Source organism: Triturus cristatus, chromosome 3_1 (assembly GCF_964204655.1).
Source record: "Triturus cristatus chromosome 3_1, aTriCri1.1, whole genome shotgun sequence".
Classification (NCBI taxonomy): Eukaryota; Metazoa; Chordata; class Amphibia; order Caudata; family Salamandridae; genus Triturus; species Triturus cristatus.
In genome coordinates this window covers 61,706,069-61,723,835 of record NC_140583.1, presented here as the reverse complement: position 1 = coordinate 61,723,835, position 17,767 = coordinate 61,706,069, and the positions used below count along the sequence as shown (strand labels likewise).

The 17,767-nt window shown below is 44.7% G+C and overlaps 1 protein-coding gene across 1 annotated transcript in view; it reads right to left on the bottom strand.

The window, feature by feature from the left end:
• Positions 1-221: 221 nt before the first annotated feature.
• ALX4 (ALX homeobox 4) overlaps positions 222-17,767 on the bottom strand; it is a 193,234-nt gene continuing 175,688 nt past the window's right edge. The window contains 3 exon segments of the mRNA XM_085643453.1: positions 222-2,500; positions 2,502-2,681; positions 13,110-13,238. Coding sequence (XP_085499579.1) covers positions 2,357-2,500; positions 2,502-2,681; positions 13,110-13,238 — 453 coding nt within the window. The 3' untranslated portion in view covers positions 222-2,356.

The following is a 17,767-nucleotide window of genomic DNA, read 5'->3' as shown; positions in this document are numbered from 1 at the left end:
AGGGTGCAAAAATGATTCTCACACTGGGCACCACCAGCGCTAAAGCCGGCCCTGGCAGTGAGGTACCACCGTGAGCCTTCTTTCAATAACTGTCACCAAGAGCAGCATGTCTGCTTAGGTTCTGCTGTAGTTCCAAGGACCATTAGTCCTCTGTAGCAGCAACATTAACTCACTCTGTAGCATCCTACTGGAGAACATGTGGGCTTCCGTGCCTCCCTCCCCCCCCCCCCCCCCCCCCCCCCGTCTAGGCAAACTGTGAGGTCACTGATGGTGCTGATGAATTGACGCAGACACGCGTGTTCGTCTTCACATGGTTCATTCCAGCGTAGACAATGGGATTGGAACTAAGGTCTCCTGGTTCCATCACTGACCAAGAACCACATGATGACAACATCTCAGCTCTAAAATCTGATCTACTGTAGAGCTAATGAACTTGCCCTGCTGAGACTGATCCTTGGCTTCAGTGTTTAGTGACACCCATTTCAACAGTGTTAATCAGTGCATAAAGGTGATGGGTGCTATGAGAGAGTGAGATCTTCGGGTCACTAAGCATGCTGTACCCGGGGCATGGGGCTCTCAGTGGCAGATTATTGGAAATAATGATTTGTATTTTAAAGCTAGCTCAAGAGTTAATATGTCTACCATTGTCTATTTCCAGGCCAGAGGTCACAGGGGTGTGAATCCTAATGGGGCACACCGGAGCCTTCATCATTCTAAGGCCATTAAAGTATTGGTTTCTTTGGTAAAACCCTTCCATATTGCCTTATATGAAAGTCAAGCACTTCTGAGTCATCAGCAGGAATAATAAATAATGTAACCTGTTAACAGCGACCCTTGGACAAAAGGAGATCAAAACAATCAATTTAATTTAGATTGTCATTTTTCTTGGATCTAGGTGTTTCTCTAGAAGTAAAATGACCAATACATTCAAAATTATACCCCCAACATTTTGATTTTAAAGAATGTGTTTGTAAACAATGAATTACAGAGATAGTTGACCTTTCTCTGACCCTTTCATGGAACTTTATGACATTCTATTCTTACTCCAAAACATCTGGGGCCAGGAACTTGTCACCGATCCCAGGCATAGTCAGCACAAATTGGGAGCCATTTCATAATGCTTCCAACACATTCATTTCTGGGATAAAAGCCTGCATTACCTATTGTTTCAAGCAAATTCTTTTTCGACCAAATGCTTTCAAAACTAAATACCTTATGCACTTTACTTCAGTAAATATAGAGTGTTTAGACATTGTGCTTTCTTCTCTTGAATGATGTGTACATACTAAACCTATTGCTGATGTTGCTGTATAAAGAGAGAACGTTTGGAAGAAGGTTGTCCAACATTGGTCAATAGGGGGCTCTTCCATGCCGAAAGTTCTGGATCCCGACTAGCTATGTAAATGACTCCCATTGAAAGGTATAGCATGTGTGTCTAACCTTACAATCTTCCATGGAACCCCCACCCCTATGGACAGCCCTGGTGTGGAGCATCTGGAAGATCTTCCTGCCAAAACGCACCATTGCTGATGCATGGAGGTCAATCAAGGTACCTGGGCCTGAGTGAGAACTTCCAGATCACGTCTGAGTGACTTAAGAGAGAACAATGTTGCTGGCGTGCATTGCAGTGTTTCTTAGCTGCGACGATAAGTCAAGTGAAGCTCATGAGATCGATCATGTGGCCAGCACGAGCTACTGTGGATATCGCCATGGAGCTAAAAACCTGGGTGATATCAAAGAGCGCGTACACCAACGTCTTCCAAGCCTTTTGAGCAGCAGTCGCTGTCCCTTCCCCTCTTCAACCATGGTCACCGACATGTGATGGCTTCGAATAGCAAAGCAACCTAACTCACATCATGGCCAATTCAGGCATCAACCATTAAAGGAAAAAAGACAAGGTAATTGGTAAATGGAACAAAATATGACAACAAACTGATTCCAAATGGGCAAAAAAACACAAAAACCCAAGCTGGAGACTCCAAATGGAATCCATGAGTCCACGACGGTTTCTTGTTTTATCGTTGCAAGTCCACAACATGGTTTATAAGGGCTTTTAGTTGAATGTACTGACAAGTACTTAGTGCAGGACACCATTCACTTCCAGCGGCCTGCCACGGTTATGTTGTAATGTGTGCGGGATGCTGTCAGCTTCCAGTGCCCAGCTATGGGTATGTCTTACTGAGTGCAGGACGCCATCCACTTCCGTCAACCCAGCTACGGTTATGTCTTAGTCGTCTTAGACCTAATTATTGCTAATAGTGCATCACACATGTTCTAAGGTTGCATTTGATGACTGTCTGCCGGTCAGCTGGCGTCACCTGTTTGTTAGTGTTTGCCCGCTGTATGGTGAACCCTGTCATGTGGCCCAGGAGATGGCTGCACTGTGCTCTTTGGCTTTCATCCGCAGCGCCGCGATGCTGGAAGACTTGCGGTCAGGCTCCACGTTGAGGTCATAACCGTTGAGGCCAGTGCTGAGCCCAGCAGCGCCAAAGAGGTTGCCCCATATGCGTTTGTCCCAGGTGGCCACCCGAGCTGGGGACGCTCAGGAATTCAGAGACACTGCCACTTGCATGAGGGTGACTGTGAGGTGACATGCAGGAAGGGACGGTGTCACATGGGACAACACAAGCCGCCACTGGCGATCCGCCACCATTGTTGCCAATCCAAGATGGGTTCTGGATCTATAAGAAAAAGAGACAAAAGGAGGCATGAGTTCAGAATGGGGCTCTCTAGAGCTTAGGAGTCCAGAGCCAATTCATATATGTTGTACAATATGGCACATGCCCGAAATGAACTTACTTACAGCAGCCCTTAGAGGAGACAATTGTGAGTCTTTAGTAGATCACAGCCCCTTATGGTATTTCTATATATTGCGAATAGTGAATATTATTATATAATTATCATTAAAAGTTGGTAAGATAGCTATGGGGGTGGGTGCCCACTGTGGAGAAGTGTGCAACCTTTAAATTCCAGATTTAGATCCCAACAAGGCCAGATCCGAATTTTGCCCCTTTAAACAAGACTGGTGATAGGGCAAAAGAAACGCGTAGGGCTCCTTTGGCATAGAGTGCCATCTTAAACATACAAACACGGGCAAAGATTGCCTTTTAGCCAAATTATAAATTTACATAGAGCGACAGTAACCCCTGCATAGACAATGCCTATGAGTTCAATCAAGTATGCATCGTCCCGTGTCATAGCGGCAAATCTAATGTTCTCAAAGTTTGGCTTGATAAATCAAATTCTGTCCATCAATGATCAATGCAGATGGACTTCTCAAAGTAGTGCAGTGAGTCTGTGTGATGAATGAATAAACCACATCAGTCACAGGGATAAGATGTGCAGCAAGTCTGTTTGATGAATGCAGAAACCACATCAGTCACAGGGATAAGATGTGCAGCGAGTGGGTGAGATGTACGCAGAAACCACGCCAGCCACAGGGATAAGATGTACAGCTAGTCTGTGTGATGAATGCAAAACCCACATCAGTCACAGGGATAAGATGTGCAGCCAGTCTGTGTAATGTATGCAGAAACCACGCCAGCCACAGGGATAAGATGTGCAGCGAGTCTGTGTGATGAATGCAAAACCAACATCAGTCATAGGGATAACATGTGCAGTGAGTCTGTGTGATGGGTGCAGAAACCACATCAGTCACAGGGATAAGATGTGCAGGAATCGGTGTGATGAATGCAAAACCCAAGTCAGTCACAGGGATAAGATGTGCAGCGAGTCTAAGTGATGGATGCAGAAACCAAACCACTCAAAGGTAAAATGCGCAGCCAGTCTGAGTGATGGATAAAGAAACCACGCCAGCCACAGGGATAAGATGTGCAGTGAGTCTGTGTGATGAATGCAAAACCCACATCAGTCACAGGGATAAGATGTGCAGCGAGTCTGTGTGATGGATGCAAAACCAACATCAGTCACAGGGATAACATGTGCAGTGAGTCTGTGTGATGAATGCAAAACCAAGATCAGTCACAGGGATAACATGTGCAGTGAGTCTGTGTGATGGGTGCAGAAACCACATCAGTCACAGGGATAAGATGTGCAGGGAGTCGGTGTGATGAATGCAAAACCCAAGTCATTCACAGGGATAAGGTGTGCAGTGAGTCTGTGTGATGAATGCAAAACCCACATCAGTCACAGGGATAAGATGTGCAGTGAGTCTGTGTGATGGACGCCGAAACCACGCCAGTCACAGAGTAAGATGTGCAGGCACTCTGTGTGATAAATGCAGAAACCACGTCAGTCACAGGGTAAGATGGGCAGTGAGTCTGTGAGATGAATGCAAAACTTACGTCACCAACAGAGATAAGATGTGCAGCCAGTCTGTGAGATGAATGCAAAAACCACATCAGTCACATGGATAAGATGTGCAGCGAGTCTGTGTAATGGATGCAGAAACCACGCCAGTCACAGGGAGAAGATGTGCAGCCAGTCTGTGTGATGAATGCAAAAACCACGTCAGTCACAGGGATAAGATGTGCAGCGAGGCTGTGTGATGGATGCAGAAACCACATCAGTGATTGGGAGAACATGTGCAGGGAGTCTGTGTGATGGATGCAGAAACCACTTCAGTCACAGGGAGAAGATGTGCAGCGAGTCTGTGTGATAAATGCAAAAACCACATCTGTCACAGGGAGAAGATGTACAGTGTGTCAGTTTGATGAATGCAGAAACCTCGTCAGGCACAGGGATATGATGTGCAGTGAGTCTGTGTGATGTATGCAAAAACCACGTCAGTCAGAGGGATAAGATGTGCAGCGAGTCTGTGTGATAAATGCAAAAACCACATCTGTCACAGGGAGAAGATGTACAGTGTGTCAGTTTGATGAATGCAGAAACCACGTCAGTCACAGGGATACGATGTGCAGGGAGTCTGTGTGATGAATTCAAAAACCACGTCAGTCACAGGGATAAGATTTGCAGCCAGTCTGTGTGATGGATGGAGAAACCACGTCAGTCACAGGGTAAGATGCGCAGCGAGTCTGTGTGATGAATTCAAAACCCACGTTTGTCACAGGGATAAGATGTGCAGCCAGTCTGTGTGATGTACGCAGAAACTCGCCTGCCACAGGGATGAGATTTACAGCGAGTCTGTGTGATGAATGCAAAACCAACGTCAGTCACAGGGATAAAGTGTGCAACGAGTCTGTGTGGTGGGTGCAGAAATCACTTCAGTCACAGGGATAAGTTGTGCAGGGAGTTTGTGTGATGACAGCGAAACCCATGTCAGTCACAGGGATAGGATGTGCAGCGAGTCTGTGTAATGGTTGCAGAAACCACGCATGTCACAGGGTGAGATGCGCAGCCAGTCTGTGTGATGGATGAAGAAACCATGCCAGCCACAATGATAAGATGTGCAGTGAGGCTGTGTGATTAATGCAAAACCCACGTCAGTCACAGGGATAAGATGTGCAGTCAGTCTGTGTGATGGATACAGAAACTATGCCAGTCACAGGGTAAGATGTGCTGCCAGTCTGTGTGATATGTGAAGAAACCATGCCAGCCACATGGATAAGATGTGCTGCGAGTCTGTGTGATGAATGCAGAAACCACGTCGGACACAGGGTAAGATTTGCAGCAAGTCTGTGTGATGGATGCAGAAACCACATCAGTCATTGGGAGAAGATGTGCAGTGAACCTGTGTGATGGATGCAGAAACCAAGTCAGTCACAGGGAGAAGATGTACAGGGAGTCTGTGAGATGACTGCAAAACCCACGTCAGCCACAGGGATAGTATGTGCAGTGAGTCTGTATGATGTAGGCAGAAACCACGCCAGCCACGGGAATAAGCTGTGCAGCGAGTCTGTGTGATGAATGCAAACCCAACGTCAGTCACAGGGATAAGATATGCAGCAAGTCTGTGTGATGGGTGCAGAAAACACGTCAGTCACAGGGATAAGATGTGCAGGGAGTCTGTGAGATGACTGCAAAACCCACGTCAGCCACAGGGATAGGATGTGCAGTGAGTCTGTGTGATGGATGTAGTAACTACGCCAGTCACAGGGTAAGATGCGCAGCCAGTCCTGTGTGATGTGTGAAGAAACCACGCCAGCCACAGAGATAAGATGTGCAGCGAGTCTGTGTGATGAATTGAGAAACCACGTCAGACTCAGGGTAAGATGCGCAGCCAATCTGTGTTATAAATGCAAAAACCACGTCAGTCACAGAGATAAGATGTGCAGCTAGTCTGTGTGATGGATGCAGAAACCAAGTCAGTCATTGGGAGAAGATGTGCAGTGAGCCTGTGTGATGGATGCAGAAACCACGTCAGTCAAAGGGAGAAGATGTGCAGCGGGTCTGTGTGATGGATGCAAAAAACGCATCAGTTACAGGGATAAGATATGCAGTGAGTCAGTTTGATGAATGCAGAAACCACGTCAGTCACAGGGATACGATGTGCAGGGAGTATGTGATGAATGCAGAAACCTCATCAGCCACTGGGATAAGATGTGCACTGACTCTGAGATGAATGCAGAAACCTCGTCAGTCACAGGAAGGGATAAGATGTGAACTGAGTCTGTGTGATGAATGGAGAAACCAAGCTAGTCACAGGGTACGATGCGCAGCCAGTCTGTGTGATGGATACAGAAACCACGTCAGTCACAGGGTAAGATGCCCAGCGAGTCTGTGTGATGGATGCAGAAACCACGTCAGTCACAGGGTAAGATGCGCAGCGAGTTGGTGTGATGGATGAAGAAACCACGCCAGCCACAGGGATAAGATGTGCAGTGAGTCTGTGTGATGAATGCAAAACCCACGTCAGTCACAGGGATAAGATGTGCAGCGAGTCTGTGTGATGGATGCAGAAACCACGCCAGTCACAGGGTAAGATGTGCAGCCAGTCTGTGTGATGAATGCAAAACCAACATCAGTCACAGAGATAACATGTGCAGCGAGTCTGTGTGATGGATGCAGAAACCACGCCAGTCACAGTGTAAGAAGCGCAGCGAGTCTGTGTGATGAATGCAAAAACCACTCCAGTAACAGGGTAAGATGCCCAGGGAGCCTGTGTGATGGATGCACAAACCACGCCAGTCACAGGGTAAGATACGCAGCCAGTCTGTGTGATGGATGCAGGAACCACGCCAGCCACAGGGTGACGGTGTGCAGGGACTATGGCTAGAGAAGCAACAAGAATGCTGTTTTGTGTTGTGAAGCCCTGGCTACGCGCAGACAGCTGTACCTCCCACCCTGAGGTTTACTTTTCTGACTGACATTGTGTTTCCCTCCTCTAACCATGACATGTTCATGCTCACTTGCTCTGCTCCAGGTTGTTTTAGTTGCCTCACAAGGTACTGCTGGGAGAGGTGTCCACCAACCATCTTGTTAAAATCTCTACTGGTTCCTACAGCTGGAGACTGTTACTTACCTGTGTCAGTGTCATAGGGCATGTGCTGTGTGAATGTGTTGCATATCATAACTGTGGAGACCATGCTCTGCTATGGAGGCCAAGGCGCTGTGTGGATGTATTACATGTCATAACTTTGGAGGCCGTGTGCTGTATGGATATATTACATGTCATACCTTTGGAGTCCGTTTGCCGTATAGATATATTACATCTCAGACCTTTGGAGGACATGTAATGTATGGATATATTACATCTCGTACCTTTGGAGGCCGTGTGCTACATGTCATACCTTTGGAAGCCGTGTGCTGTATGGATATATTACATGTGATACCTTTGGAGGCCATGCCGTGTATGGATATATTACATGTCACCCCTTTGAAGGCCATGCACTGTATAGATGTATTACTTGTCGTACCTCTTCAAGGTGCACAGACAGAATATCGAGTTTAAAATGTTGACATATACAAATATCGAGTTTAAAATATCATGGTACAAAAATATCGACAGGAAGAATATCGTGGTCAAGAATATCGACTTGCACGTAAGAAATATACTTTTGGGAAATATCGAAATTGTTTATATCGTTTGCAAAAATATAGTTGTTTAAAATATCGATGTTTTAATTAGTGTTATGTATTTAGTATTTATTTTAAAAATATGTGATCTATTTTTTTGAATAAGAATTTGTTTTTTTTATGTATGTGTTCAATTTTTAGTAGTTATTGATTTTATCTTAATTAAATTTTGCATTTTTAAGTTCTGTAGCGGGTTGTGGGTTCATGGAGAATAGGGTGGGAAGTAATTTAATTATAATTTAATGATTATTTTGTATGTATTGGTATTTATTTAATTTAGATTTTATAGTATTAATTGTGGGGATTCATTTATTATTAAATATTTATTAATTAGTTGTTAATCAATTTCGATTAAATAATTGGCAATTATGTTAACGGTGTCATTTTCTAGGAGCGGGCTGTGGGTTTATAGGGGAATAGGGTGGGAAGTAATTTAATTATAATAAATGTATTAATATTTTTAATGTATTAATATTTATTTAATTTACATTTTACAGTGTTTATTGTGGGAGTTATTTTATTATTAAATATGTTTTAATTTGTTGGTATTAATATTAATTTTGTAAATCATTGTTAAGTGTCATTTTTTAGGAGTGGGTGGTGGGCTTTATAGGAGAATAGGGTGGGAAGTAATTAATTTATAATTAATTAATAATTGTTAATTAATGCTAATAAAATATGACAATTGTATAATTAATTTTTGAAGTAAGTTGTGGAGTTTATAGTGGTAAAGAGTGGGTAGTACATTATTTTAAATTAATTAATACGTTGTTGTTAATTGATATTAATTTATTAATGCAAAATTTGTTAAGGAAATTGTGTAATGATTTTTAAGCGTGGGTTGTAGTGTTTATTGGGTTAGAGGGTGAAAAGTAATTTACGTTTTATTAATTAATAATTAGTTGATTATTAATATTAATGTATCAATTGATAAATATTTATGGTAAGTGTTTATTGTTATTTTGTGTGTTTTATTTTTATAGAGGTAACGTTTGGCGAGTAAATACATTTTTCTTTGATTTACATTTTTTGAATTACTAATATTTGTTTAATTGATAATTAATTATGTTAATAATGGAGGTACATGTTTTTTAAAAATTTAATTTTGGGTTGCGAATTATGTGCTGTTATAGGGTAGGAAATAAAAAATATTACCTTAATGTAATAAAGAATGTTTTTGTTTATAAAAAATTTCTATTAAAAAATAGTTTTCTGTTTTTAAAGTATTTTGGAATTTTTTTAAATAATCTTTCTAGGTATTTGTTAGATCTTTTTATCTTTTGTAATATTTAAAACTTTTATATATGTTTTATTATTTTGTTTTTTTAAATCTTTTATGTTGATGTTGTTAATTTGTTTGTTTTTAATTTTGAACTGACTGCAATGGAAGTATTAATTTTTACCCTTCCGCTATCCAACCCTTTCCCTACTGTTGCACTCACTGGAGTGGGAACAGTAATTTTTACCCCTCCGCTATCCAGCATTTTTCTTACTGTTGCACCCATTGTAGTTGAAATATTAAGTTTTACCACTCCGCTATCCAACACTTTCCCTACTGTTGGATTCACTGGAGTGGGGATAGTTATTTTTACCCCTCCGCTTTCCAACGTTTTTTTTACTATTGTTCTTTAATATTTTGATGTTTTAATTTATAATATAATGTTTTTTATCAGATTTTGTTATAAAATGTATGTAAATATAGATATAAATAATTTGTAAATCGTATATTTATAACATTTTAAAATAAACAAAAATTAATAGTTTATTAATTGTTTTAAAGGATATATATATATATATATATATGTTACATTTTATATATGTATGTTTAAAAAAATGTACATTAAATTTATTTTATTATATTTCTTAAAATGTATATTAAATCTAAATAATTTTTTAAGTTAATTTTATTATTTAATATATGTAACATTAATTTGTATTTAAATAAAAAAAAATCTAAATTTTGTACATCTATTTTTTTGACATCGATATTTTTGTAGGTAGAATTTTTAATATAGGATGTCGATCTTTTTGATATCAATATTTTTGCATCGATATTTGTGTATGGGGATATTTGGGGAATGGATATTCTATCAGTGAACTGCTCTTCAATGTTCCATCGTCTCCTGTCTTAACCTCAGCCCATATGGAACCTCTATGCGGAGTCTCAGCCACCAACCACAGAAAAGGAATACTCTAGCCACACTAGGCTCTATTTGAAGGCCTCTATCACCAACACTCATTGACTCCATCCAAGCATGTGTCTCTCCCACCCAAACCAGGATGCCAATCACATACCTAAAGCTGGACCTGACAAATATGGAAGCCTTCTCTTTGCCAGTGGCACCAAGAAACACAAGTGCAGTAACGCTGTGTATATTTGGAGCTACAGGGATTCATCAGACAAGTTGTCACGGATGATGAATCGCGCGCTTCACTCTGGACAGGGAGCGGCCTTTCAAGATACACATCCCTCAGAAAAACCCAAGGAGCAATGGACAAGACTTCCCTTCCCTCTCTTTCATCTGCGGCAAAGACTTGATGCTCTGCTGCGCTCTCTCTCCAGAATGGTGGTAACATCTGACTCACCAGCGATCCCTGACTGTTGCTCCCAGAGTGGGACCATGGCTGATTTGCATATGGCTGGCCTGAGTCTAGGGTGGGAATGGGACCATGGCTGATTTGCATATGGCTGGCCTGTGTCTAGAGTGGCAGTGAAATCATGGCTGATTTGCACATGGCTGGCTTGTTTCTAGAGTGGCAGTGGGACCATGGCTGATTTGCATATGGTTGGCCTGTGTCTAGAGTTGCAGTGGGCACATGGCTGATGGGCATATGGCTGGCTTGTGTGTAGAGTGGCAGTGGGACCGTGGCTGATGTGCATATGACTGGCCTGAGTCTAGAGTGGCAATGGGACCATGGCTGATTTGCATATGGCTGGCCTGTGTCAAGAGTGGCAGTGGGACCATGGCTGATGTGCATATGGCTGGCTTGTGTCTAGAGTGGCAGTGGGCACATGGCTGATGGGCATATAGCTGACTTGTGTCTAGAGTTGCAGTGGGACCGTGGCTGATGTGCATATGACTGGCATGAGTCTAGAGTGGCAGTGGGACCATGGCTGATTTGCATATGGCCGGCCACTGTCTAGATTGGCATGGGGGCGAGAAACCCGAGAGCTGAAATGCAGCCCTGAGTGATTTACCAGTGGCCAGCATGATCCAAGCATTCCATCCCTCGCTTCCGTATTTCCTGGCCCAAGCTGGCACCAATGAAGAGATTTCTGCAAGTCACTTTCAGGCTCACCAAAGGGATAAGGCGGTCTACCTGCATCACCCCAACTCTTCCCACCCTGCCCTGCCCCCCACTTCAAGGCCACGTCATCTTCGAGACTTGCTGCAGCGTGTACGAGGAGTCGCCAAGGTGAGTCACGTGATGTTTTTATTTTTATTTATTTAATGCGTTTTTATATAGCGCGGACTTTACCCGAAGGTGTCAGAGCGCTTCACAATAGGAACAGTAATGATATATAAGGAGAAAAATTACAAGTGAGCATGTTACAAAAGCAAACGTTACGTTACATGAGGCAATAGTGACAATTGTGCAAGTATCAAGAGCAAATAAAATACAAGAGGTAGCAAACGATACGTTACAAAAGGAAAAAGCGACGTGTGCAGGTTACAAGAGAATACAAAGTACACGTAGAGGTAAAAAATTACAATAAATGGCAGACACTCAAAACACTAAAACAAAAGTCACGTTACATGAGGCAGTGGTGGCCGTTGTGCATGTATCAAAAGCAACAAGATACAAGAGGTCGCAAACGCTACGTTACAAAAGGAAAGGTGACGTGTGTGCATGTTACAAAAGAGTACAAAGTACAAGTCGAGGTATAATACTGCACTAAATGGCAGACACCCAGAACACAAAAACACACTGGGAAGGAACTTCTATAGGCATGGAGAACAGAATTTCCTATAATGGAAGGACTTCCCTGTGTGTGGGGCTCCGCGCCTGTGCGGGGGAAGGGGGCTGCAGCAACACACAGATAGCCGGTGCAATGTTTTAGAAGGAAAGACAGGGCTGGGTGTTTATTTGGGGGGTGAGCAGTGAGCACATTCTGCAGTTCAGCTTCTCTCCACGTGCCCCGGTGTGTGTATCCCCATGTTTGGGGGGGGGCAGAGGGGGGGTCAGTGAAAATGACGGCCCTGCTGCTGGCCAGAGATGCTTCCCCAGAGAGAGGTGTTGAAGTCTGGAGACACAAGAATGCAGCAGCGGCCTCCAGATGTGCCGGTGGGGGCAGCCCCTGAATTCCAGCCTGGAACAGCAGCCCTCTCATCTGCAGCTCACCGACCTCCTGCCTCCTGCACGCGGATTCCATCTTACACCTTGTCGGCCTCCCCCGCGAGCCGCGGAGCTCGGTGCTTCCCTGCTCCTCCTCGCGCGTCTCACGAAGCAAGGGGAGGGGGCAGGGACCACAGTGCCCTTTGACCTCTGTCGTCTTCTGTACTTCCAGCTTGATTCTCTCGTTCTTTCCCCTCTCCAGCCCTTTCTTTCTTTTTGCCGTTATTCCTTGCTGCTTTACTGATTATTTCTTCTCCCTTTCTTCTTCGTCTAAGTATCTTTCTTCATGTAGTTGTTGTCCGCTCTTTCCTTCCTGCCTTTTGTCATTTCTTTAATCTTTTCCCTCGTTTTCTCTACGTTTTGCTTTCCTACTATATTGTGTTTATTATTACTATTCTCTCTTCTTTCCCCTGTATATTTTTTTCAGCTCACGTTCCCTGCTCGCCTTTTGTGTATTTTTACTTTACTTTTTTTCTGTTTGCATTTCCTTTTTAGTTTGAGAGCTGTTTTATTTTGCATACTTTGTTCGGCAGTTTTCTCCTTCCTTTTTCTTTTATCTTTTTTACCTTTTACCTCCTTTCCCTTTTTGCATTCCGTTCTTTTCGCATTCACTTATTTTCACCTTACCTCAGTGTAGCCCTTACTATTCCACTTGCTTCTATCCTTGCCCCCCTACCCTCGTTTCCTCTCATCCTTCTTTCCTTTAATAATTCGTTACCTCCCTTCCCCAAGCCCACCCCCTAGCGCCCCAGATTCCCTCCGCACTGAGCCGTGTGATCTTGGCCCATCTGTTCGCGCATTCGCAGCCCAGAGAGGGCTTCGCCTCCAGCCCTTACCTGTGCATAGTTCTCCGGCCGGGTGAGGATGGGCAGCTCGTAGGCGCTGGAGAAGTGCGTCCGCACCTGCTGCATCTGCCCGAAGCGCTCCCTCTTCCGCCACTTGGCCCTTCGGTTCTGGAACCACACCTGGGGGGTAAACAGAGGCGCTGTCAAAACCATAGCAGCGGCACATGTATTCATGCTAGAGATAAAAACAATACTAATACTAGTCCTAACATTTATAAAATGAGGTATTATGAAGGACTGAACGCTGCCTTGAGGTCAACCCCTCCCTCGCCCAGGAATTCAGTCTCCTACCCCCTTGCCAGGCGTACAGTACAAATATGAAACTCTGGGTACAGCTGAAGCTTTCTGTAGCCAGACCTAAACACGAGAGTTGAACGCATGCAGTTCACACAGATCTTTTCACACCAACGAGGCCTGGCTTAAGGTGTCCGAATAGCATACTTTACGAGTGCAAAATGCAAATTAAGGTTTTTGCTGAGCTTGTAAACGGATTTCCTGATTTACAAAATGAAATGTATGGGGCATTACTTTTAGTGCGGGTACATACATGTCCTAGGGGTGATGTCGGGATATTTCTGGACGGAGTCATCTGCAGAGGACCGGGGGGAACTCCTCAAGTTTGTGTGTATCCCCAAACCTTTTGCAGGGAGTTCCACCTCGTTAGAAGTTTGAGATTTACGCCTGTGAAGGGCAGGAGTAATCCATACTCTGCATGGGGAAGGAAGACCAAAGCTGACGGGGGAGAAGTTGAAATAGGTTCCCAGCAGAGAATTAAGGAAAGGGATGGGCGGTGCCAATGCCCAGGTGCCTTGCATTAATGTTTTGTGGAATACATGCCTCCTCCATTTATGAATGATTAAGGCCCGCATTAAAAGACCGCCTCTCCCATAAATGTAAAGTTAGAGTAGCTGCTAGGATTCCAAAGGGGGATCCCCCAGCTCCCTCTGCTGCTGAACAGGTATGACCTCGCCACCCATCCTCCCCAGGGCCACGGGGTCAAAGCGTCAGAAATCAGGTTACATTCATGAGCCTTTTTAGGCCATTACTTTCTGGCGCATATTTCTCCTGACCAGGACAAAGGTGGACACCATCAAGAAATAAATGTGAGAAAACTCACTGTGCTCAGGGCAATGGATTCATTTTTATTTGTTCTTTTAGAAGAAATCCTACCATTGGCAGTTTGTTTCTGAAATACAGTAAAAATGCTGAGTTGCTGACAAGACACAGCGGTCAGATGGCATTAGAAGTTTGTTGGAAGTGCTTCCTGTCATGTAGGCAGGAGCTCTTTTGTCAAAAAGATCCTGCCATGCGGGCAGGGGTCACTAGACTGGGCAGGCAGGCCTGCGAGACTGAGAGACTCGTAGCTTCTCAGAGCGGATCCAGCAATTCTTTGTAAATTCCAAGAAAGTTGGAAATTTGCTCCAACTCTAACAGTATTCCTAAAGCAACAGTATTCACATTTTTAGTTTTTCGGCTAACCAATACTAGAATCGGGATTTTCAGATGGAACGCACGACTACACATTTACAAGAGTTGTACACTTAGGACCATGTTTAAAAAAGAGTTGCGTCACCCTTGTGCCACGCAACGGGGCTCAAGAGCGACGCAACTCTCAAGTTTCATTCATCAAGCCACGCAAAGCCACCTTGAGTGGCTTGATGAATCCAGAGTGACGCAACACAGTGCAAACACTGTCTTGCCTTACTCTGCCCCAGGAGGCGTTTCATGGGTGGTGCGTGGGTGTGCTCACACATCCACCCATGGAGTTTGACGCATTCCCAGATATACCAGACGTGGTAGTTCCAGTAATGCACCAAGATGCTGCACCTACCCAGGTGAGGTACAGCGAGGAGAAATGTTTTATTTCTCCTTGTTTCTGCTTGAACTCGTTGAGTGCTCATGACGAGCTGAGCTTGTCATAACGGCCGCGGCCCTCCCACGCGCGATTAATTCCCCGCCTGTGCGGGAGAATTAATCAGTGGGCGGGGTCATGACGAGCTCAGCTCGTCATGAGCACAGCTCCACTGTGAGTCATGACGAGCTCAGCTCGTCACTAGCACAGCGGCGCTGCGCCCCACCCACCGCACCGCGGGGGAATTACCCCCGCAGGGGAGGGGTTAATGAGGATTGTTTTTGTGCTGGAAGGTGCTTCTTTCTGCACAAAAACAATCCTGCTTGCAACGCAGGCACCCTGGCACCACGGTGCAAGAGTGCCCGCATTGGCGCTAGCTCGCACACTGTGCACCAGTGCAAGGAGAGCGACAGGCATGTGCCGTCTAATGTCAAGTACGGTGCATTCTGCCTTTCCCAATCACACAGCGCAGCGCAGCGAGGTGACTGGCTGCGCTGCATGATTCCTTTATAAATATGCCCCCAAGTGTTGGTGTGAGGAGAAATGTATACCGGGGTAGGGGCAGAGTGCTTTACAAATCCACAGTCAGCTGTTGGCCAACATCTCAAAATATTCACCCACCTTATTAACTCACTTACATTTCCTTAGCAATGAGATGGAAGCCTTTGGGCAAACATGGTGGAAATGTTCCTCTAACATGCCCATATTTTATGGAAAAAAATATTTTCATGTTTAAATGCACATTTCAGCATTACTTGCTCATGAGCGTTGTCTACCTATAGATAGGGCACATGTGTAAGTATAAAGTAGTAGGGGGGGGGGGGCACAGAACACTATACAATGTGTAGTTTTCCATCCTTACTCTTCTGATTTCAGCACATTTTTGGAACAGTAGAAATCTGCGTAATTCTCCTGCTGCTGAGCCTGGTTTGCGAAGACTCGACGCATCATGTGTGTGACTGCACGCGCTCCCTCCAGTGCAGGTACACACGCATTGAATCTGAGTGGGGAGGGGGGGGGGGGCGTATAACACAAGAATGCCATATACTTGTAACTTTTAAATGTTTTTCCTCTTTGTGTGGAAATTATTTTTAGTGGGATGAAATGTATTCCCTTTTGTCTCAATAAGATATGTGTGCACTTCCGCGCTTGCTACATCCGTTCTAAAGAGGAGCTTTACATGTGCAGTCACGTGACAAACAGCATTGCTACCTCTGTGACTATCCTCGAACGCGCTATGCGGGTCTGCACCCCACACTCCGTGCCCCCCCATGCCCTTCCCTGAACTTTTCCTTGATCATAAAGCTTGTGAGTGTTCATGTCATAAATCGTGTTTCTGTGACGCTGGGCGCGCCTTACACCCTCAAGTGCCAGTTTGCCAATGCCAATATCTTAGGATGGCAGCATGTTTGCTGAATCAGGCACCAGATGTACACATTTATCTAGAGTCTCCTTGAAGCCTCGCGAGAGGCAACAAGGCGCCTCGAGCTAGAATCCAGGCCTGCTCTGGCGTCGACATTAGAAGTCAGCTTTGCAGGGGCCTCGGCTCCCACCCACCCCACACGAGACAGGCACTGCCTGATCCACCTGGCACCATGGTCACATCATCTAGACCATTATAATACCAGTCCTGCTAATAACGCTAATAAAAATAGCACTGCTGTAAAATGCACCCCCTGCTCTGCATGTGACATGCCCCTGCAGGCATCTCGCACATCATATGCTGGAAAGGTAGCTCAGTGCGTGCAGCACCTGTAGTAGAGATTTGCATTCTATTGCAACACATAGCATTTACTGCCCTGTGTGGGGCGCTGAAGCGCTTGCCTACATGGGTAGCTTGGTACACCATGCAGGGTATGGGGTTGGAAGTATGTTGTCTTCATTTTGATCCTACGTGGGAACTGTTTCCATGTCGTGCGTCGCAACCAGGGATGTGTGGTTACCATGTTATGGCACATAGCGCTTAGCAGTGTGATGCATGTAGAAGTGTGAGAGATAGGCGCACAGTTTATGGTTTCAGGAAGCTTGCTGCCTTGAACTCCCTGCTGGTGCCTCTATGGTATTTCTTGAGATCATAGGTCCGCTAAGCTGGTCACCCCACTGGCTTGTCCATTCCTAGCTTTTCATTTCATTTTTAGGGTCCTGAGCATTCATGGTGAATCCACAGGGCACATGTTTTTAATACCATTAGGACTTGCTCTGCCCTACATCTTTCCAAGGCTGATATAATGAGAACAATTGAGGTGGGGGCTAACACCTATGTAAGTACCAGAAACCTCTCAGTTTGTGATGTGTGCCTTAAGTAATCTATATTTTTACTTTTCTGATCACAAATGCGATTTATTTAGAGGCCATCGGATGCTAAGATCATAAACATCTGCCTTGTGCTCAACATTGGCATAAACATCTGCATTGTGCTCAACATGGGCATAAACATCTGCATTGTGCTCAACATTGGGGAATTGATCAAGTCTTGAGCGGCCAGGAAAGAGAAGAGCATAAAAAGGAGAGACTGGGGTCAGAAGATGTCAAAGAAAGTACTTTTCAGGAGTTACTTGGAGTAGGCGGAAGAGAGGGCCGAGAGGTGAACTTAGGTGGAGTGAAGACATCCAGGTGGAGCATACAATGACTCCAAAGAACTCAAATAAATCCTAAATCCCTCAAACTGTAGCTGTCCCCCTACAGTTGCCCTCTCGGAGAGTATGTCCTGGGAAACCTAGAGGGTCACAGTGACGCCACACAGCAGTGCGCGCAGCTCAGAATTGTATATCAAACCGGCAACTTGGGTAGCAGACAT